This window comes from Microcaecilia unicolor, chromosome 6 (assembly GCF_901765095.1).
Source record: "Microcaecilia unicolor chromosome 6, aMicUni1.1, whole genome shotgun sequence".
Taxonomy (NCBI): Eukaryota; Metazoa; Chordata; class Amphibia; order Gymnophiona; family Siphonopidae; genus Microcaecilia; species Microcaecilia unicolor.
Window position 1 is genome coordinate 25,563,980 of NC_044036.1, and position 23,878 is coordinate 25,587,857.

General features: G+C 46.5%; 1 protein-coding gene across 10 annotated transcripts in view; it reads left to right on the forward strand.

The window, feature by feature from the left end:
• The window catches only part of OSBPL9 (oxysterol binding protein like 9), a 272,285-nt gene that overhangs the window by 47,818 nt on the left and 200,589 nt on the right, over nucleotides 1-23,878 (forward strand). For all 10 annotated transcript variants that reach the window (XM_030205278.1, XM_030205279.1, XM_030205282.1 and 7 more), the window contains one exon: nucleotides 20,171-20,247. In XM_030205278.1, the coding sequence (XP_030061138.1) occupies nucleotides 20,171-20,247 (77 nt within the window). The remainder of the gene's footprint in view (nucleotides 1-20,170; nucleotides 20,248-23,878) is intronic.

Genomic DNA, 23,878 nt, shown 5'->3' on the forward strand with positions numbered 1-23,878 from the left:
AGGAGCCTAAGAAATAAGATGGGAGAGTTAGAATGAATATATATATATATATTCACACTCTCATTCAGGAACTTCAATATATTTGTTGCATTTGTATCCCACATTTTTCCACCAATTTCCAGGCTCAATGTGGCTTACATTATGTCGTAATGGTGATCACCATTTCCGGATTGAGAATTGCAAGTGGTATTGCATTAAGGCACATAAATGGTAAAGTAGAATACAAAGTGATATTGCATTGAAGTTCCTGAATGATAGAGTGAATTATAAAATAAGTTAGATAATCAACTATAGAAAGTTAATTTCCGGCATGAGAAATAAAGTGGTAGTGCGTATTGCATTTCATTTGATTCAAGGCTCTCGTTAATATACAATGCTACCCCTCCACCAATTCGATCCACCCTATCACTAAGATATAATTTGTACCCCGGTATGACAGTGTCCCACTGGTTATCCTCCTTCCACCAGGTCTCAGTTTCGTCGGTCCCGACCCCGAGGAGGCGTGAGGATTCCTTCCATACATGGTACCGAGTGCTCCGGGGAGCCAAGGGAGTCGGCACCCGAGAAGTGTTGGCGCCGGGAGGACCGCTCACCCTCCATACAAGAAGTGCCGATGCGTCGGTCATCTGGCAGCCTGGTACCGGCTCTCAAGCCCCCTCAGATTCTGCAACCGACTCCTGCACCGGCCCCCCAGCCTTTTCCGATGGAAGCTCTCGATGAGTGTATCAGGGCCCTTCTTCCGGAGCTTCTGGAAGGGTTGCTGCGCCAGTCTGCCTCGGTGTCGGGGTGCTTGTGCCTTCTGTACCGACTGCGGAGGCGGCATCTGGCCCATCGCCTGTGGTGAGGTCCCCGTCCTCGGTACCGCTTGTGGTATCAGCGTCAGCTGCCACCCAGGTCAATTCCCCCTCAACGTTAGTGGAGGAAGCTTCACTGGAGTCCAGGCAGGGGTCAACTTCTCGACACCCCCCACGAGGACCTCGATCCTCGACGTCGAGACAGCCTCGGGTTCGGGCTGCTCTTAGGGAGCTTTTGTCTGATACCAATGAGGAGCGCTCATGGGAAGAGGAGGAAGACCCCAGATACTTTTCATAGGAAGAGTCATGCGGGGTCCCCTCTGATCCTACTCCGCCAATTGAAAGTAGAATGTCTCCATCTGAGAGTCTGTCTTTTTTCATCTTTTGTATGGGAAATGTCTAAGGACATTCCATTCCCTATGGAGGTTGTGGATGAGTCCAGGGCCGAGATGCTCGAGGTCTTGGATTATCCTTCTACGCCTGCTGAGGTTCCAACGGCCCCCCTACATAATACACTCAAGGAAGTGCTTATGCAGAATTGGTCATGCCCTCTTTCTAATCCTATGGTTCCCAAGAAATCCGAGTCCCAGTACAGAGTCCATGGAGATGTAATGGTGAAGGCCCAACTTCCATGGTGGTGGACTCTGCTTTCAGAAGAGCCAAGAGTACTAGAGACTATGCCTTGGCGCCCCTAGGCAAAGAGTCTAGGACCTTGGATTCTTTTGGGAAGAGAACGTATCAGGCCGCTATGCTCGCCACCAAGATCCAAACTTACCAGCTCTACACCAGCATTCACTTGCGGAACTCGGTGAGGCAACTGTCTAGTTTGGTTGAAGCACTTCCTCCGGAGCTTGCCAAACTTTTTCACCAGGTGGTCAGGCAGCAGAAGGCATGTCGCAAATTCCTGGCCAGGGGGACTTAAGACACTTTTGATGTAGCTGCACAAGGTATAGTGATGCGCAGACTCTCATGGCTGCGTGTCTCTAACCTGGATCATAAGACTCAGCAGCAAATGGTGGATGTTCCTTGCCGGGGAGATAATCTTTTTGGAGAGAAGGTAGAAGACATGGTCGATCAGATCAAAAAGCAACATGATGCTATGGATTCTCTCTCCCGCCGGGAGTCTTCTGCTACCACCTCCTCATCCAGGAGGTTTTTTGGAGGGAGGAGGAGTACTACCTATTCCTATAATAGGCGTAGGTACACTCCTGCTTCTCGGCAGCCGGGTTCAGGCTCAGTCTCAGCATGCGCGTTCCCGTCAACGCCGTGCACCTAAGGCCCCTAGGGCTCCCTAGCAAAAGCAAGGGACGGGCTTTTGATTGGCTCCAGTGCAGCATAGCCTCACAACACCTGTCCGTGCCGGACGGCTTACCCGTCAAGGGGAGGTTGATATTTTTTCACCAAAGGTGGCCTCTTATAACCTCCGACAGGTGGGTTCTTCAAATAGTCCAGTTAGGATACACTCTCAGTCTGGTATCCAGGCCTCCAAATTGCCCACCGGGAGCTCAGTCCTTCAGCTCCCAGCACAAACAGGTACTTGCAGAGGAACTCTCCCTTTTACAGGCCAATGCGGTCGAACCCGTTCCACCATGGGAAGAAGGGCTGGGATTCTATTCCAGGTACTTCCTTGTGCAAAAGAAAACGGGGGATGCGTCCCATCCTAGACCTAAGGGCCCTGAACAAATTCTTAGTCCAAGAAAAGTTCAGGATGGTTTCCCTGGGTACCCTTCTTCCCATGATACAGGAAAACGATTGGCTATGCTCTCTGGACTTAAAGGATGCATATACACACATCTCGATACTCCCAGCTCACAGGAAGTATCTTCGGTTTCGCTTTGGATCTCAGCACTTTCAGTACTGTGTACCTCCCTTTGGCCTCGCATCTGCGCCCAGGGTCTTCACAAAGTGCCTGGCGGTTGTCGCAGCATCGCTTCGCAGACTGGGAGTGCATGTGTTCCCTTATCTCGACGATTGGCTGGTGAAGAGCACCTTGGAGGCAGGAGCTCTACAGTCCATGAGGATGGCTATTTGACTGCTAGAGCTTCTGGGGATTGTAATCAATTATCCCAAGTCCCACCTTGTCCCGGTTCAGAAATTGGAGTTCATTGGAGCTTTGTTGGATACACGGACGTCTCGAGATTATCTTCCCCAGGCAAGGGAGACAATCTCCTGGCCCTAGTGTTCTCGGCTCAAGCGTCTCAACAGGTCACAGCTCGGCAGATGTTGAGACTTTTAGGGCACATAGCTTCCACAGTTCATGTAACTCCCATGGCACGTCTACACATGAGATCAGCTCAATGGACCCTAGCTTCCCAGTGGTGTCAAGTTGCGGGGGAACTAGAGGATGTGATCCAACTGTCCACCGACTTTCGGAATTCCCTTCATTGGTGGACGATTTGATCCAATTTGACCCTGGGATGTCCATTCCAAATTCCTCAGCCACAAAAAGTGCTGACGATGGATGCATCCCTCCTGGGGTGGGGAACTCATGTAGATGGACTTCACACTCAAAGAGCTTGGTCCTTTCAGGAAAAGGATCTTCAGATCAACCTCCTGGAATTACGAGCGATCTGGAACGCTCTCAAGGCTTTCAGAGATCGGCTATCCAATCAAATTATTTTAATTCAGACAGACAATCAGGTTGCAATGTATTACACCAACAAGCAGGGGGGCACCGGATCTTGCCCTCTGTGTCAGGAAGCCATCAGAATGTGGCTTTGGGCTCACCACCACGGCATGTTTCTCCAGGCCACGTATCTGGTAGGCATAAACAGTCTGGCCGACAGGTTGAGCTGAATAATGCAACCTCATGAGTGGTCACTGAACATGGACGTTGTTCGCAAGATCTTCCGAGCGTGGGGCACCCCCTCGGTGGATTTTTTTTTGCCACTCAGACCAATCACAAAGTCCCCCAATTCTGTTCCAGACTTCAGGCCCATGATAGACTAGCGTTAGATGCCTTTCTCCATTGGGGGGCAGGCCTTCTGTATGCGTATCCTCCCATACCTCTAGTAGGGAAGACTTTACTGAAACTCAGGCAAGACCAGGGAACTATGATCCTGATTTCTCCTTTTTGGCCTCGTCAGATCTGGTTCCCTCTTCTGGACTTGTCCTCCGAAGAACCATGGAGATTAGAATGTTTTCCGACCCTCATTACTCAGAATGACAGGTCGCTTCTACATACCAACCTCCAGTCTGGCTCTCACAGCCTGGATGTTGAGAGCTTAGAAGTTGCCTCCTTAGGTCTTTCAGAGGGTGTCTCCCGAGTCTTGCTTGCTTCCAGAAAAGATTCCACGAAAAGTGTTATTCCTTTAAATGGAGGAGGTTTACCATCTGGTGTGACAGCAAGGCCCTAGATCCTTTTGCTTGTCCTACACAGATCCTGCTTGAAGCCATCTGGTGTGACAGCAAGGCCCTAGATCCTTTTGCTTGTCCTACACGGATCCTGCTTGAAGCCATCTGGTGTGACAGCAAGGCCCTAGATCCTTTTGCTTGTCCCACACGGATCCTGCTTGAATACCTTCTACACTTATCAGAGTCTGGTCTGAAGACCAACTCTGTAAGAGTTCACCTTAGTGCCATTAGTGCTTATCAACGTGTAGACGGTAAGCCTATCTCTGGACAGCCTTTAGTTGTTTGCTTTATGAGAGGTTTACTTTTGTCAAAGCCCCCTTTCAAACCTCCACCAGTGTCATGGGATCTCAATGTCATTCTCACCCAGCTGATGAAAGCTCCTTTTGAGCCACTGAATTCCTGCCATCTGAAGTACTTGACCTGGTAGGTCATTTTCTTGGTGGCTGTTACTTCAGCATGTAGAGTCAGTGACCTGCAAGCCCTGGTAGTGCATGTACCTTATATCAAATTTCATCACAACATAGTAGTCCTCCGTACACACCCTAAGTTCCTGCCAAAGGTGTTGTCGGAGTTCCATCTGAACCAGTCAATTGTCTTGCCAACATTCTTTCCCTGTCCTCATACCCGCCCTAGTGAAGACAAGTTGCACACTTTGGACTGCAAGAGAGCATTGGCCTTTTATATGGAGCGGACAAAGCCCTACAGACAGTCCGCCCAGTTGTTTGTTTCTTTTGATCCCAACAGGAGGGGAGTCACCATCGGAAAATGCACAATGGCTAGCGGATTGTATTTCCTTCACTTATGCCCAAGCTGGGTTGACTTTGGAGGGCCATGTCACGGCTCATAATGTCAGAGCCATGGCTGCGTCAGTGGCTCACTTGAAGTCAGCCTCTATTGAAGAGATTTGCAAAGCTGCAACATGGTCATCAGTCCCCACATTCACATCTCACTACTGCCTTCAGCAGGATACCCTACGCGACAGTCGGTTTGGGCAGTCGGTGCTGCAGAATCTGTTCGGGGTTTAGAATCCAACTCCACCCTCCTAGGCCCATTTTTATTCTGTTCCAGGCTGCACTCTCACTTAGTTGTGTTTCTTTTCAGGTCAATCTCTGTTATGTCCTCACCGTTGCGAGGCCCAATTGACCAATGTTCATTGTTTTGAGTGAACCTGGGGGCTAGGGATACCCCATTGGTAAGAATTATCAGCCTGCCTGTCCTGGGAGAAAATGAAGATACATACCTGTAGCAGGTATTCTCCGAGGACAGCAGGCTGATTGTTCTCACATACCCTCCCTTCTCCCCTTTGGAGTTGTTCCAGTTCTATATTTTGATTTTTATTAAACTGAGAATGGACGCGGGTGTGAAGCCGTTCGCGCACGCGCACTGTGTTCACCCCGTGCAACAGAACGTTCCAGAGACTTCCTTTTGCTTTCAGAATTTTTGTTCCAGTCTCCTGGGCCATCGCGAAAGACGACCCTTTGGTGAGAATAATCAGCCTGCTGTCCTCGGAGAATACCTGCTACAGGTATGTATCTTCATTTTACAGGTATTACCATTAACCCTGAAATTTTAATTTAATTGTCCTAGATATTTATTATTCCTTTACGAAAGAAATTTTAATAAATACAATTTTATATTAAACACTACTTTTCTTTTTTTAAATTGGAATGTAGCAACAACTGATGTCAGTTAAGCGTGAAAAAAGCTACTTCTAGTATTTAATATTAGCAGGCAGTGGTGTGCTGGAGCTGGCTTGCACTAGCTCACAAGAGCCAGTTAAGTTTTTACAGATTTTGCGAGCTGGTTTTTAAGTGCAGGGCTCCCTCCTGCTCCCTGTTTGCCTCTCCTCCCTCGAGCCTCGGGGCCCCAGCACATACCTGGCTGAAGCCACCCTAATGATAATGGCTCTGGGGCTGATAGTGTGCCACGGAAAAATATGCGGGTCGCAAACAGGGACCAGTACACAAAAGGGATTGCATGCAAATGAGATGCACTGATCCCCTTGTGAGCATCAGTTGCTGTTTGTGACTCAGAGCTGTTAAATGACACTCCCCCAGACCCCCCAAACAAAGATGTATCCTGGTGGTGTACTGAACCCCCCTCCCCTCCCTGTACCTTAAAAAGTTGGGACAGGAGCAACACCTCCTCCCTTCTGCCTCTGTGCCCGCCTGGAACAAAATGGCGGCGCTCAACCCCTACCAAGTGCAACTTGGGATGCATTGGGTGGGGCTAAGCACCATAGAAGGAGTTTTTTTTTTTCTTTACATGATTTTTAGCCCTGCCCAGTGCCTCCCAGGATGTACTGGGCAGGGGCTCGGTACTGCCATTTTTTGTTCTGGATGGGCCCGGAAGGAGGGGGTGTTGCTCCTGCCCTCCTGCCTCCAGTTTTTTAAGGTATGGGGAGAAGATGGTTGTCATTAGGAAGCATAGGGACAGAGATACAGAGGGGCAATACTGGACACAAGAGGAGGGATAGGACACAGAAGAAAGTTGCTGAACGTGTGGGGAGGATCAGAGGGGGGTGCAAGGGTAGTGGTCTTGTGCCCAAGTGGTATCACTTTCCCTTCTCCACCCCACCCCCCGCACAAATCTTACATCTCTCCCTCTCTCTTCCATCCACTCTATCTTGTTCCCGGGGCCCTCCATGCAACTTCTCTCTGGCCTTTTTAGAGTGTCAGTGCCTCTCTTCATGTGCATCCCGCCTACTCTGATGTAGTTTCCTGTTTTTCTTGTAGGCGGGACGTGCCTGAAGAGAGGCCCCAGTCCTAGAAGAACACTGACTGACTTAATCGCCAGTACCGGGAAAAGTTGCACAGAGGACGAAAAGGCGGAAGGGAGAGGGAGAGATGCAGGATTTGTGTGTGTGGGTGGGTTCAGAGAAGGGAGAAAGAAACATGATTGGAAATGGGAATACCTGCGGCAGCAGGCCGGGGAGATATGGCCCTTAGGTGAAGTGCAGAAAGAGACAGAGGTGAAGATGAACATGGGAAGAGATGTAAAAGAAATTCTGCACAGGGAGGGACAGGGATGCAGAGGGTTAATGGTGGACAAGGAGAGGGTAGGGACTGTGGAACGGAAAGAGGCAGTGCTGGAAAAGGGGGAGATAAGGACACATAGGGACACCACTGGAAAAGTGGGTGAGATATGGGGACCATGCTGGAAAAGGGGAAAGATGGGGACACAAGGAAGGGGTAGTTGGAAAGGGGAGGGGAGATGGGGACACAAGGGGGGTAATGCTGAAAAAGGGGGAGATAAGGACACAGAAGGGACACGAGGAGTAATGCTAGAAGGGGGGAGATGGGAAACACAAGGGGGGATATAGAGATACGGGAACAATGTTGGAAAAGGAGGAAGATGGGGACACAGGGATTATGCTGGAAAGGGAGGTAGATGGGTACATGAGGGGACAATGTTGGAAAGAGAGGGAGATGGGAACATGAGGGGGTAATGCTGGGAAGGGAGGGAGATGGGAACACGAGGAGTAATTCTGAGGGTGGGATGCATGGAGAGAAGCCTTGTGGGGCCGGCGCAGGCAGTGGATGTGCATTGCTGTTGCCATCAGCGAAAGTGTTGAGGTAGAGTGGGAAGAGGGATGTTGCTGGGCTGCAGGGGGGGGGGGGGGGAATGCCAGATCCAGGGGCAGAGGAGAGGGAGAGAGGTGAGAAAAGTGGCTCATGCTGAAGTGTTTGGAGGGCTAGACAGGGTGGGGCTCACCGGTGGGTATGCCACTGCTTCCAATTCAGTTTCAATTCTCTTGTTTGCTGTATATACAGAGTCTGATTTTATGAGATTCCAATTCATTTTTTTGCTGTCATATCTCTCTTACTGATGTGTGGTCCTTTGTTTCGTATTTGTTGAAGGTCTGTCTGTCTATTTTGTGCTTTTGACCAAGGTGCAGTATTCTGCTAGCATGTAGTTTGTGTGTCCAGAAATCCGGACAAACGGGCAGATTGCTAGCCTCCCCTCCCCTTACTTACTAGTGCCCTGGTGGTCTAGTGACCTCTTCTGTCTTCGGGGCAGGAAAGAGCCCCCTCTTTTCTGCCTGGAGCACTGCCCTGTATGCATCCTTCCTGTTGGTGATCCTCGGCGCTGATTCAAAATGGCCGCCGAGAGTTGAAGTGTAAGGGGAAGGGGGTGACGGGATATGTGACAGGGGGGAGGGGAAAACGTGACAGAGGGCAGAGCGAGGGTGTGAAAGGGGGCGGGGCATGTGTCCTTTTTGGGGGACAAAAAATGGTAACCCTATCTCTGAGCGCCTTCAATATCTTGGGCTGGATCCCGTCCAGTCCCACGGCTTTGTCCACCTTTAGCTTTTCAAGTTGTCCATACACACTCTGTTCCGTGAACGGTGCTGTATCCACTCCATTCTCATATGTACTTTTGCCAGTCAATCGCGGTCCTTCTCCAGGATTTTCTTCTATGAAAACATAACAAAAGTATCTATTTAGCAAATTTGCTTTTTCTTCATCATTATCTACATAGCAGTGGAAAGAGTATATATGCTGTTCCTGAAATGATGGTCACAATTTGAATATTTTAAATTGCAGTTAAGAAGACAGGCTTCCTGCCCCAGCCAGTCACAGGATCTCTGCTGGATCCCACTTCCTGATTTAACTTCCTGTTTCCTTGTAGGCGGATGCAACAGAGGCAGCCTGTGTTAATCATTGCTGGCCACAACCATTGCACCTGAGCAACATCATCTGTACAGCTGCCTGACCGACACTGACTGGCGTCTGTTTTAGAAAAGTCTGTTCCCCTTGACGTCAAAACCTGGCTATGCCTCTGGGGAGGATAGGGACAGGGACACAGAGGGGAGATGCTGGACAGGATGGATAGGTACACACAAAGATAGATGTTGGACATAGAGACACCCTGGAGAGAGTTAAGAAAAAAGCACAAATGGGCCTCCAGAAACAGGACAAAGGTAGACTTTATTATAAAGACCCGAAATGGACCGTGTTTTGGTGGCCAAGCACCTGTGTCAGGGGTCTATTAAGATACAAAAATAAAATATTACATATACAATTACATAAAAATAACAACAGTAAAATATGACATTGATAAACAGAAACAGTGAACTGTCATGAATTGTTTGAGATGGACATGTGAGCAGCATCTCACTTTCCGCAAAAAAAATCCTATGATGGTAAGTGGAGGAGTGGCCTAGTGGTTGCATTCCAGAGGTGGCCGGTTCAAATCCCACTGCTGCTCCTTGTGATCTTGGGCAAGTCACTTAACCCTCCATTGCCTCAGGTACAAACTTAGATTGTGAGCCCTCCTGGGACAGAGAAATATCCAGAGTACCTGAATGTAACTCACTTTGAGCTAGTACCGAAAAAGGTGTGAGCAAAATCTAAATAAATAAATAATGCAACACCACCTATATTGGTTCTTCAACTAAAAAGAAAAAATGTGTATGAAACTCAGAACTGATAAAAACAGAATAAATGAATTCAAAAGTATCTCACTGTGCAAATGAAATCATCATGCAAGATTTTTTTGAAGGGGTAAGCAAACATGTGGACAATGGGGAGCCGGTTGATATTGTATATCTGGATTTTCAGAAGGCGTTTGACAAAGTGCCGCACGAAAGACTCCTGAAGAAATTGCAGAGTCATGGAATCGGAGGTGTAGGGTATTATTATGGATTAAGAACTGGTTGAAAGATAGGAAGCAGAGAGTAGGATTGCGTGGCTAGTATTCTCAGTGGAGGAGGGTAGTTAGTGGGGTCCCGCAGGGGTCTGTGCTGGGTCCGTTGCTTTTTAATGTATTTATAAATGACCTAGAGATGGGAATAACTAGTGAGGTAATTAAATTCGCCGATGACACAAAATTATTCAGGGTCGTCAAGTCGCAGGAGGAATGTGAACGATTACAGGAGGACCTTGCGAGACTGGGAGAATGGGCGTGCAAGTGGCAGATGAAGTTCAATGTTGACAAGTGCAAAGTGATGCATGTGGGTAAGAGGAACCCGAATTATAGCTACGTCTTGCAAGGTTCCGCGTTAGGAGTTACGGATCAAGAAAGGGATCTGGGTGTCGTCGTCGATGATACGCTGAAACCTTCTGCTCAGTGTGCTGCTGCGGCTAGGAAAGCGAATAGAATGTTGGGTGTTATTAAGAAGGGTATGGAGTCCAGGTGTGCGGATGTTATAATGCCGTTGTATCGCTCCATGGTGCGACCGCACCTGGAGTATTGTGTTCAGTACTGGTCTCCGTATCTCAAAAAAGATATAGTAGAATTGGAAAAGGTACAGCGAAGGGCGACGAAAATGATAGTGGGGATGGGACGACTTTCCTATGAAGAGAGGCTGAGAAGGCTAGGGCTTTTCAGCTTGGAGAAGAGACGGCTGAGGGGAGATATGATAGAAGTGTATAAAATAATGAGTGGAATGGATCGGGTGGATGTGAAGCGACTGTTCACGCTATCCAAAAATACTAGGACTAGAGGGCATGAGTTGAAGCTACAGTGTGGTAAATTTAAAACGAATCGGAGAAAATTTTTCTTCACCCAACGTGTAATTAGACTCTGGAATTCATTGCCGGAGAACGTGGTACGGGCGGTTAGCTTGACGGAGTTTAAAAAGGGGTTAGATAGATTCCTAAAGGACAAGTCCATAGACCGCTATTAAATGGACTGGAAAAATTCCTCATTTTTAGGTATAACTTGTCTGGAATGTTTTTACGTTTGGGGAGCGTGCCAGGTGCCCTTGACCTGGATTGGCCACTGTCGGTGACAGGATGCTGGGCTAGATGGACCTTTGGTCTTTCCCAGTATGGCACTACTTATGTACTTATGTACTTATGCAAAAACATAAAAGTGCAGTGCTTGTCACGGGCTGTGATTTAAACATCACTGTGCAAATAGTATCACCATTAAGAGCAGAATAAACACCTGAAATATGCCATGTGTATTACATTGTGTTGAAAGAATGCAAATAAAGCAGGTGAAATATAAATCTTTCATTACATACACAAATGTGTAAGTTGCTAAAAGAACAAACATTCAGCATAATTGCTTTCTAGAGGAAGAGCAAAATCACTTACTGTAAGAAGTCATTTTATTAATCTATTTGAAGTGCCCATAGTGCTGCATTGTGATATGATGAGAGTGTGCCACTCTTAATGCAACATTCCTAAATGTTAGTGCAATCCAAAATGCATGTGATTTTATACAGGGAGAGTAACATAATTCTTACTTTTAATCCCAGATGCTGCTCTTAACATTCAAAATCTAGCAAAATCCCTGCAAAATAGCCGAGATTAGGAGCGCTTCTAAAATAGAAACCACAATGAAAAAAAAAGCGAATAAGAAGTAAATAAAAAAGCTAGCCATCCTTGTAAAAATCAGTCAAATAATGCCAACATACCTTCTTTGTACTGCACAGACCTCAGCAATCAAGGAGAACACTCTGTTTCGCTAGTTTGGTGTTTTTTCAGCTAACACTTTACAGGACTGAGGTTTGTCTGTCCAAACCGACTACCGTGTTGGGTATTCTGTTCAAGACAATAGTGAGATGTGAATGAGTGGACTGAAGACCACATTACACCCTTGCAACTCTCTTGCACAGAGGCTGATCTCAAGTGGGCTACTGACTCAGCCATGGCTCTAACATTATGACCCTTGACATGACCTTCAAGAGTCAGTCTAGCTATGGCATAAGTGAAAGACATGCAGTCTGCCAGCCAATTGGAGATTCTGTGTTTCCTGATGGTGACCCCCATCCTGGTGGGATCAAAAGAAACAAAAAGCTGGGTGGACTGTCTGTAGAGTCTAGTATGTTCAAGTAAAAGGCCAATGTTCGCTTGCAGTCCAAGGTGTGCAGTGTGCTTTCGCCAGGATGGGCATGAGGTTTGGGAAAGAAAAAATCTTGGAAGAACAATAGACTGGTTCAAATGGAACTCTGACACAGCCTTAGGCAGGAACTTAGGATGCATGCAGAGAACTACTTTGATGAAACTTAGTATAAGATCATCCACTACTAAGGCTTGAAGCTCACTGACCCTGCGAGCTGAAGTAACTGCCACCAAAAACAAGACCTTCCAGGTCAAGTACTTCAGATGACAGGAATCCTCAGACAGCTCTGTAGAATTTGTTTGGGATGAAGAATCCAACTTCACCCCCTCCCCCCCCCCCCCAAGCCCATTTTGTTCTGTTCCATGCTGCACTCTCGTATATAGTTTCAGGTTACTTAGTATTTTGAACTTGCCATTACGAGTTCCCATTGTCCTATTGTTGTTTTCGGTGAGCCTGGTAGCTAGGGATTCTCACATGTGGTTATGGCATGGCATGCTTGTCCTTGTAGAAGTGAAGATATTTCCCATAGCAGGTGTTCTCCAAGGACAGTGGGCCAGTCATTTACACACATTCTCCCACCTCCCCATGGAGGAGTTTTTGTATAGCTAGTATACTGTACTGCTGGTCCTGAGCTCTCGTTGGAGGTGAGAAGGCACTCATGCACAGTGGGGATGCTGTTGCTTGCTCTTAAAGTTGTATATGGTGTGAAAGTGTTCCACACCGGGTGTCATGTATGACGTCACCCACATGTGAGTATGACTGGCCCACTGTCCTCGGAGAACACCTGCTTACAGGTAAGTATCTTCGCTTCATCTGCCATAAACCACCCACTGTCCATTTCCCAAATTTTCCATACTACTTTCCCTCTTTCTCCTGCCTTTGATCCCTCCGTTCTGTCTCAATTCTCTTGCACGCGCCTGGCAGCAAAAGATTGACTCTCGTAATCACTCACTCCTGAGCCCCTCTGTTCCGCCCTCTCCCATCACGCCTTCCTTTCCTACTTCCCCCTTCAGTCTACTCCCCCCTCCCTTATGAGCCTACTTTCACTGCCCTCTCTCTTATACCCTTCTCTCGTATGTTCCACATTCCCACCATCATTTTCCTTTTCCTCCCTTTCGTCTACTTGGTCTGACTTCAACTTTCCCACTTTCTTCTCCATCAGACATACTCAACAGCTCCTTTAACACTTCTTCCTCAACCACAGACCCTTGGCCTGTATTTCTGATTAAAAAACTTTCCTCCCATATCATTCCTTATCTACTTCATTACAGTTTCTCTCACTTGGAAATGCGCGCTTATTTATCCCCTCTTGAAGAAACCCTGTACAACTATAACCCTGCATCAAGGCACTACAGTTCGGTACTAGCCTATATCATGAACCTGACTTTTACAATTTGACCATCTTGAGACCTAGTGCAGAGGCTTGGTACTGTGTAAAGGCCTCAAATAAGGAGTCATCCAGTCTGCTAAAAGCAAAACAACTTGGTCAATAACAACTTTTTGTTGTTATATTGTTATCAGCATGGATGTCATTGCAGGGACTTCAGGTTTTCATGTTCCAGGACACCTGACCCCAAGAGTTGAGGAGAAATATATAAAGACACCATCCTTGAAGATGTTATCAGTTAGCTGGCACGTGAGCTGTTATCTGTCAGAACTTTGGTAACAGCCATCAGCTGGCTCTGAGCTGCCATAGAATGATAGCTTGTTAAACTGTGGCATCGCCAGCCTGCAGACTTTCCTGGCTGGGGAGTCTACCATCTGCCTGTGTTCATGAGTCCTGATCCATTATCATCAGTGACTGTGTTCCTGATTCCTGATTTATCACCATCAATTCTTGTGCTGCCTCCTGACCCAATGTTGTGAGAGATTTTATCTGTCAGGTCTGAACTGTTATCTCCTTAGTGCCTGGGGTGTTAGGCATCCTAATATTTCAGGATTAGGGGAGTGTGCGCTGTCTTAGTTATCACCTAGACTCTTTACCATCATTCTGAGTTAGCATAATTCATTGTCTTTGATTACATCTATTATTATGAGCATCCAGTATTGTACAATAAACAGCTAACCTTTTTATAGTAACATCTGAGGCTTGTGTCTATTATTCTCAGTATAAAGTATGTGTTGTCATGGAAGACCTAGCACCTGCCTGGGGCTAACCCTGCGGGGCTAACCCTGCGGCCACCTGGAGGGTCTGTCACCAGCACTGCTTAGGTCCACCTTCACCTGCTGCGTGTGCTGTATACTAGCACCCTGCTCCCCACCGACTGAGTCTCACTTGCCTCTGGTTATTCCCTGGTGATTTCTAGGTTACTGGGGCCACACTCTCAGGGGTCCTACAGTTCCTAGAAAGCACCTCCAGACCTAAACCATAAACCACTAGGATTCTTAGTCCAGGACAACAGAGCTAATAAGGTTTATTGTCACAAAATTAGAACAGTGAACCATATAAAACAGATGGAAAAGTAACGGGCAATAACAGGTAACTGAATAAGGATCAATGTTAAAACTGTCTAAATACTTAGTCACTATCTGGGTAGCGCCTGGGAAGTTTCAGGAAATTAACTGCTCACAAGCCTTGAACAGGGTCTCAGGACAGATATGTTTACCGCTGTGCTCCCATACTGAGACTAAAAATTACCTCACAGCTCAGGCGAGAAAAACGGTCACTTCTGTAACAGCTTTACAAAAAAAGACAGTCGTCTGGGGGGCGATTGTGAGGGGGAGGATTGCCTGGACAGATTTGGCGGATGGATTGCCTAATTTGCAGGGATGACACTGTTAAAACTTTAATAGGCTAAAGATAGGACCCGAAGTGGTGAACTGGATTAGGAACTGGTTAACAGGCAGACGCCAGAGGGTGGTGGTAAATGGAGTTCGCTCAGAGGAGGGAAAGGTGAGTAGTGGAGTGCCTCAGGGATCGGTGCTGGGGCCGATTCTATTCAATATATTTGTGAATGACATTGCTGAAGGGTTACAAGGTAAAGTTTGCCTTTTTGCGGATGACACCAAGATTTGCAACAGAGTGGACACCCCGGAAGGAGTGGAAAACATGAAAAAAGATCTGCGGAAGCTAGAAGAGTGGTCTAACGTTTGGCAATTAAAATTCAATGCAAAGAAATGCAAAGTGATGCATTTAGGGAGTAGAAATCCAAGGGAGACGTATGTGTTAGGCGGGGAGAGTCTGATAGTTACGGACGGGGAGAGGGATCTTGGGGTGATAGTATCTGAGGACCTGAATGTGATGAAACAGTGTGACAAAGCGGTGGCCGTAGCTAGAAGATTGCTAGGCTGTATAGAGAGAGGTGTGACCAGCAGAAGAAAAGAGGTTTTAATACCCCTGTATAAGACGTTGGTGAGGCCCGACCTGGAGTATTGTGTTCAATTTTGGAGGCTGTCTCTTGTGAAGGATGTTAAAAAAATGGAAGCGGTGCAAAGAAATCTACGAGAATGGTATGGGATTTGCGTTACAAGATGTACGAGGAGAGACTTGTTGACCTGAGCAGTCTGCCCTATTTATCCCCTTACCGTTAATTGTTCTGTCAGTTTACCTGTCTTATCTATATTGTAAGCTTCAAAGAGGGCTGTCTTTTTTTTTTTGTGTATGGTGTACAGCGCTGCGTATGCCTTGTAGCGCTATAGAAATAAGTAGTAGTAGTAGTAAACTATCTTTTACATTTTCAGTGTACAGCGCTGAGTACATCTAATAGCGCTATAGAAATGATAAGTAGTAGTAGTGGTCTTTGGGATTCTGGAATCTTGCTACTCTTTGAGATTTCACAGAGAATCTTGCTCCTCTTTGTCCTTATCCCTTATTTGTCCGGTTTATCTTAATTAGATTGTAAGCTCTGTCGAGCAGGGACTGTCTCTTCATGTTCAAGTGTACAGCGCTGCGTACGTCTAGTAGCGCTATAGAAATAAGTAGTAGTAGTAGTATGTATACCCTGGAGGAAAGGAGAAACGGGTGATATGATACAGACGTTCAAATATTTGAAAGGTATTAATCCGCAAACGAACCTTTTCCGGAGAGGGGAAGGCGGTAGAACTAGAGGACATGAAATGAGATTGAAGGGGGGCAGACTCATGAAAAATGTCAGGAAGTATTTCTTCACGGAGAGAGTAGTGGATGCTTGGAATGCCCTCCCGCGGGAGGTGGTGGAAATGAAAACGGTAACGGAATTCAAACATGCGTGGAATAAACATAAAGGAATCCTGTTCAGAAGGAATGGATCCTCAGGAGCTTAGCTGAGATTGGGTGGCAGAGCCGGTGGTGGGAGCTGGGGATAGTGCTGGGCAGACTTATACTGTCTGTGCCAGAGCCGGTGGTTGGGAGGCAGGGATAGTGCTGGGCAGACTTATACAGTCTGTGCCGGGGCTGGTGGTTGGGAGGCGGGGATAATGCTGGGCAGACTTGTATGGTCTGTGCCAGAGTCAGTGGTGGGAGGCAGGGCTGGTGGTTGGGAGGCGGGGATAGTGCTGGGCAGACTTATACGGTCGTGCCCTGAAGAGGACAGGTACAAATCAAGGTAGGGTATACGCAAAAAGTAGCACATATGAGTTTATCTTGTTGGGCAGACTGGATGGACCGTGCAGGTCTTTTTCTGCCGTCATCTACTATGTTACTATGTCATCTGCTGGCCAAACAAGGGAAATGCACTAGGGAACAAATATGTCATTCATTCACATAAGAAGTTAAAGACATAAATCCCCTGTTTCATCACAAGTGTATATAAGTGTAATATTGGACAATTAGGATTAGGATTGCTAGTTTGAGAGATCGTTGTAAGATTAGTTTGTTTAATTATTCCTCTCACTCATTGCCAATTTCCTTTTGGATTTGGTGATATGTGCTTTGTCCCCACAACCCCATCTAGATCTCTCGCTTCTGTCCAGCTTCCACCCTATTTCCAACCTTCCCTCCTTTTCAAGGGTTTTGGAGAAGCTCATCCTTATTCAGCTTAAACAGCATATTGAAAATACAAATATTCTTCACCCCCTGCAATCCAGTCTTCACAACCATCATGACACTGAAACCCTTCTTTTCACTCTCTGTGACTCCATCCGGTCCTCCCTCAACAGATATCACTCAGTTGTTGTCATCTCTTTAGTTATTTGTTCTGCTTTCATAGTAACATAGTAGATGACGGCAGAGAAAGACCTGTATGGTCCATCCAGTCTGCCCAACAAGATAAACTCATATGTGCTACTTTATATGTATACCTAACCTTGATTTGTATCTGCCATTTTCAGGGCACAAACCATAGAAGTCTGCCCCTCACTAGCCCCGCCTCCCAACCATTAGCTTTGCCTCCCAACCACCGGTGCTGCCATCCCAATCTCTGCTGAGCTTCTGAGGATCCATTCCTTCTGAACAGGATTCCTTTGTTTTTCCTACGCATTTTAAAATTCCGTTACCGTTTTCATCTCCACCACCTCCCGCGGGAGGGCATTCCAAGTAGTTCATTCCCTGCTTCTTCACTGTCTTTGTTCTGTTGGTATTTTGGGTACAGTCCTCTCTTGGTTTTCCAGTTAACCTTCAGCCTCACTATTACTGTATCCTTTGATCTCCATCCCGGTATATCTCAGGGTTCGGTCCTTGCCCCTATTCTTTTTCAATATTTTTCTTTCTCTTTACTGACCATTATCCAAGACCATGACTGCACACCATTCTGTTACACTGACAACATCCAGATACTTATGTGCGTTACAGGTCCTCCACAATCTATTTCCATTCTCAACAATTGTTTGCAACAGGTTTCCTCTTGGCTCAGATTGAATCTCCTCTTTCTCAGTCCTGCAAAGTGAGTCCATTTGCTTTCCCTCACCGTGTGGCTTCTCCCCTCCTTCTCCATTTGTCGAGGTCCAAACCCTCTCCTATAAAGATTCCTTCAAGATTCTCGGTGTCGTATTTGAGAACAAGCTTATGTTCAATTCTCAAATTAACTCGTCATTTGGGCCTTTTTTTCTTTTTTTTTGCTCTCCATCATATTTGCTTAGTTAACCCCCTTTTCCCTATTTCTATTCTTTGGCCACTCATCCATATATTGGTATATCACATTTAGATTGCTGCAATTCTCTGTATGATGGAATACCCCTCTATTCTTTGAAGCATTTACAGCTTATTCAATCTACAGCTGCTAAACGTTTTCACAACGCACACCACTTTGGCCACATCACCCTTCTTCTCAAAGCCAAACACTGGCTTCCTGTTAACTGCACGCGTCACATTCAAACTCCTCACCATAGTGTTCAAATCACGTTTGCCATCTTCTCCCACATATCTCAATAAGCTCCTTTTCCCACTCCTTCATAATCTATACTGGTTACCTATAAAGAGCAGAATTTCGTTCAAACTATGTGTCCATCAAATTTTATTTGGTATTTCACTGACCTATATGAATTAAGTCATTGATTTACCTCTACGCAATGCTTCCGTGTCATCCAGAGACCATCTCATTTTACATTTCCCCAGTTGCAGAAATATATCTTAAAAAACAATCCACAATTCTAACTTTTCTTATCAATGCACCAAAATCTGGAATTCTCTTCCTAAACAAATTAGATATACTAGTGATTATGGATTTTTTCATAATTGATTGAAAACTTACTTTTTTTTAGCTCAATCTTCTACAACGTTAGAACTCAGTGCTGAATATTATTTAGTTCCTTATATTTCACTTCTTCCTGATGCCCCACTGAATTTACCCCTATCACTTCCTATATAATATTTGTATAATGTATTTTTCAAATGTAGCTCCAATGTATTTGTTTTCTTTTATGTTCATATTGTAAGCCACATTGAACCTGAGTTTCACTTGGGCTAATGTGGGATAGAAATACCATAATAAGTTAATCAGTCATATGCACTTACATTTCAACAACCTTGACTTCCTGTCATTTCACCCATGAACAGGGTCACCTGCATGATAGTCCACCAACTACCCTAAACATTTTTGTTCCCTTCCTCCCTCTGTCCTGGAGCAAAGTAAAAGCACCCTTCCCTATCCAGGTTTATTTTAAAACTATTCATAAAGCCAGTAATTATCTTCTTGTCTCAATTTAGTTGATATAACATTCCAATAGTTTGTCTTCAATTGAAAGGAAGCTCTGGAATGAAGGGGCATAGGATAAAGGTGAAAGGAGATAGACTCAGAAGTAACTTGAAGAAATACTTCTTCACGGAAAGAATTTGTGTGAATTGGCCTCCTGGTGAAAGTGATGGAGACAAAAACGGTATCTGAATTAAAGAGAGCTTGGGACAAGTACCTAGGATCTCTAAGGGAGTGATAGGGAGAGTAGATAGCGTGGATGGGCAGACTGTGTACATTTTTCTATGTTTCAGGCAGTAGATTGCATTGAGCCATCCTTGACTACATGCTCTTGTGCCTATGTGGAGGAACAAGGGCAACCTTACAGGGTCCGTAGAAACAGTCAGTAAGGCAAAATGGATGAGTCTTTCAACCCTTAATCACATGTACAATTGGTGAGTTTTCAAGGAAGTAGTTTATTAAAAGGCAAAAAGGACCTGACACGGGACCGTGTTTCGGCTTGAGAAAAGGCTGCCTCTTGGGTCTTTTTCCAGACGACATCTAAAAAAAAATGTTGTTCTTCGAAGTAAAAAATATGTTTTTTCTTCAAAGTAAAAACACAGGGAATATCCTACAACATTGCTTGCAAATCAAAGGCTTTTACTGGACAAAAGCGCATTTACTGCTGTTCCTGTGCTTTTGTCCAGCGACAGTGTTTGATTGGCGAGCAGACTTTTTTTATCTGGGATATTCAGTGTTTTTACTTTGAAGAAGAGCACAGTTTTTACTTAGAAAAACATTTTTTTGTAAATTTCATCTGCAAAAAGACCTGTGAGGCATGCTTTTTTCATGCCAAAACACAGTTCCATGTCTGGTCCTTTTTCCTTTTAATGAACTACATCCTTGAAAACTCACCAATTGTATGTGTGATTAAGAGTTGGAATACACATCCATTTTGCCTTACTGATTGACTGTTTTTTTACCAGGCCCTTTTTACATGTTTTTCAGATTTAGATGTTTGATTGCCATGGAAACCTTGTGGAAGTTTAGCCCCTGATGTTCATCTGGTCATCAAACAGACTTCCATTATTTTGCAAGCTGCTTAAATAAAAAAACAAACAAACCAACAAACACCCCCCCCAAAAAACAGGTGGTCTTTGAGGGTAGAGGCTAATACATTATATTTTGATTTTTCTGTAGCTCGTGATGCAGATGAGAGAGAAAAGTGGATCCATGCTTTAGAGGAAACCATTCTTCGACACACTCTTCAGCTTCAGGTACAGGGTCATTTACTTAATGTGATTTCTTTCTATTGGCTCCTTTTCTGATGAATTTGAAGAACAAATTCCAAAGTAATTTAACCAGGGAACTTTGAGCCAATACATTTCTTATAAAGAAAGATAGATGTGGAGAGGCATAATTGAAAGGGGCGCCCAAGTTTTCCTGAGGATGTCCTCGCAGGACGTCCTGGCGAAGGGGTGGGGAAACCCGTATTATCAAAATAAGATGGGCGCCCAACTTTCGTTTCGATAATATGGTCGAGGACGCCCAAATCGCGAAATTTAGGTCGTCCTTAGAGATGGTCATCCCCAATTTTCGGCGATAATGGAAACCGAGGACATCCATCTCAGAAACGACCAATTCCAAGCCATTTGGTCGTAGGAGGAGCCAGCATTCATAGTGCACTGGTCCCCCTGACATGCCAAGACACCAACCGGGCACCCTAGGGGGCATTGTAGTGGTCTTCAGAAATTGCTCCCAGGTGCATAGCTCCCTTACCTTGTGTGCTGAGCCCCCCAAACCCCACTCCCCACAACTGTACACCACAACCATAGCCCTTATGGGTGAAGGGGGGCACCTAGATGTGGATATAGTGGGTTTCTGGTGGGTTTTGAAGGGCTCACATTTACCACCACAAGTGTAACAGGTGGGGAGGATGGGCCTGGGTCAGCCTGCCTGAAGTGCACTGCACCCACTAAAACTGCTCCAGGGACCTGCATACTGCTGTCATGGAGCTGGGTATGATATTTGAGGCTGGGAAAAATATTTTAAAAAATTTTATTTGAGGGAGGGAGGGGTTAGTGACCACTGGAGGAGTAAGGGGAGGTCATTCCCGATTCCTTCTGGTGGTCATCTGGTCATTTAGGGCACATTTTTGTGGCTTGGTCGTAAGAAGAAAAGGCAAAGTTGTCCAAGTGTTCATCAGGGATACCCTTCTTTTATCCATTATCGGTTGAGGACGTCCATGTGTTAGGCACGCCCCTGTCCCGCCTTTGCTATGCGTCCAACACGCCCCCATCAACTTTGGTTGTCCCTGCGACGGAAAGCAGATGAGGACGCCCAAAATCGGCTTTCGATTATGCCGACTTGGGCGACCCTGTGAGAAGAACGCCCATCTTTCGATTTATGTCGAAAGATGGGCATCCTTCACTTTTGAAAATAAGCCTGATAGTAGAATTTGGCTACTATGACATGTTGTAGAATATTTTCTTTAGAATCCTGAATTATTTTATTTTAATCTGTATGGATTTGGTGATGAGGATTCCTATAAGGTGATGAAAGTTGATAAGCTGAAAAAGGTGGTTATTTTTATATGATGTTTAAGGGCCTTTGGTGTGCCTATTTTTAACCCACAGATTTTTGTTTTCAAACTGCACAGAATTGCAAGGTGCTAATATTTAAATCTGATGTTAAGTTAAAGGGAACATTCCTTGTCGTCATCAGCAGCAGATGAATCCATTACGAATGGGTTGTGTCCACCTACCAGCAGGGGGAGATAGAGAACACTGAAAATCATAGTGCCTCTAGGACGGCTAGCTCCATCTGCCTCTCAGTATTTCTCTATCTCCCAGCAGGGTAGGACGCAGCTTGTTCAGCTCCTTCAAAATTTCTGCCTGGGGAGGGTCCTGTGCTTGGCCAGTTGAGCTGGGGTGTTGTGGCTGATGGTGCCCACTTTAAAGGCACATAGGTTCGCCCTTTCTCTACCTTTCCCACTTCCCCCTTGTGGATGTAGGCATATAGGTTCGCCCTGTCCCTGCCTTTCCCACCCTCTACTGCCTCCGGAGTACCTCTGTAGCTGTTTGCCTCCAACTTTCCTCACAGTGTAAAAAAAAAAAAAGTGCTTTTTATGCGCTGCTATTCTGAGGCTTTTATTGACGTGCAGCGTGAACGGAGCTCGGTGGACTTGGTCCTTTGAGGTAAGAGCGGTACTCAGCTCCTCCGGGGAGGGCCCGCGGAGGGCGTTCCGATCGGGGTGATTTTGGCGCAAAGCCGCCATTTTGTATTTTATTCCGCCGTTTTTCGGTGATGGCTGCTGAGAGAGTTAAGCGCTGTTCCTGTTGTGGCAAGCGCAGATCAGCAGCAGGGCTCTGTAAAACGTGCTGTATAGACGGTAGAGCCAGTACGAGCATGGCGAGCGATGAGTCTTTCCGCTCAATGGAGCTGGCAGCAGGCGCCATCTTGGAGGTGCCGCATGGCTCAACCCCAGCGGTTGCGGAGGAGTCTGTGAGCAGAGGGGCGCCTCGGGCTGAGGCTACTAGAGGAGCTCCGTTCCCCGTAGCTCCTAATTCGGAGACGGGAGGTCAGGGTGAGTTTTTCTCCCCTGAGTTTGTGTTTATTTTACATAAAGCCTTCATGCTGAAATGAGCTCTGCCGCAGGTGTCTGACACTGCGTTGCTACCTGGTCTCCCTCCGACTGATGATGGCTCGGGACAGATGTCAGAAGTGGATGCCCCAGAGCGTTGGATGCTTGCTAAACATAGATGGGTAAATTCCCCGTCGGAGAGTGGCGCACCTCCCTTTTCCCTCCCGTGGTCGGGCTGTGGGGACTCTGAGGGATCTGGCAGGCCTTCGTGGTCTAAGGAGCCAGAGGAAGGTGCGGTTTGCCACTGGATCTGGATGATCCCACTGCGGTTCGGATTTTCCACCGCGATGAGCTGCCAGCGCTTATCTCTGATGCCTTACATGCCCTCTCTATTGATGATCCTGTTCAAGGCGAGACCTCCTCTGGTAATCCGAGGATGGCGAGTACTAAGAAGCCTGCTCGAGCCTTTCCTTTGAATGACTCCATCCAAGAGCTTATTTCTGCTCAATGGGCTGACCCAGAGGGGCCCTTGAAAGTGGCCAGGGCGATGGGGCATCTTTACCCTCTGAATGAGGAGCACTTGGCCCATTTTGGGATGCCTAAAGTGGATGCCTTAGACACGGCTGTGACAAAAAAAACCACCCTCCCAGTAGAGGGAGGGGTCTCCCTGAAGGACATTCAGGACCGGCGCCTAGAAACAGAGCTAAAACGGTCCTTTGAGATTTCAGGCCTATCCTTAAGGGCGTCTGTTTGCAGTTCTTATGCTGCTCGAGCCTGCCATTCTTGGTTACAACAGGCAGTGGAACAGCACGTGGATGGTGCGGAGTCCCTCGCTGAGGTTGCACCGCGCATGGAGTTGGCCTTGTCATTTTTAGCTGACGCCCTCTATGATCTGGTCAGAGCTTCGGCTAAACAGATGTCTGTGGCGGTGTCCGCCCGCCGCCTTCTATGGCTACGGCATTGGGCGGCTGACATGGCCTCTAATCAAAGGCTGGTGAAGTTGCCCTTTCGGGACTTCTGTTATTTGGAGAGGAGTTGGAGAAGATTGTTAAAGACCTGGGGGATGCTAAACCTCAGCGGTTACCTGAGGATAGGCCTAGGGTTAGGTGGTTCCCTCCTCCTCTAGACCTCGCTTCTGTGAAGCTACAAGGTATGGCCCGGGGCGCTCTGCTGGGTTTACTCAATGTGCCTGTTTTCAGCAGAGGAACTCCTTTCGCTCGGACAAGCGATCCGCAGTGGCCGGTGCTAGGCCTGGAGTTCAAGGGCGACCATCTCAGTGATGGTGCGCCGGTCCACTCCTCCTTTACAGCTGTAAGAGGACACCT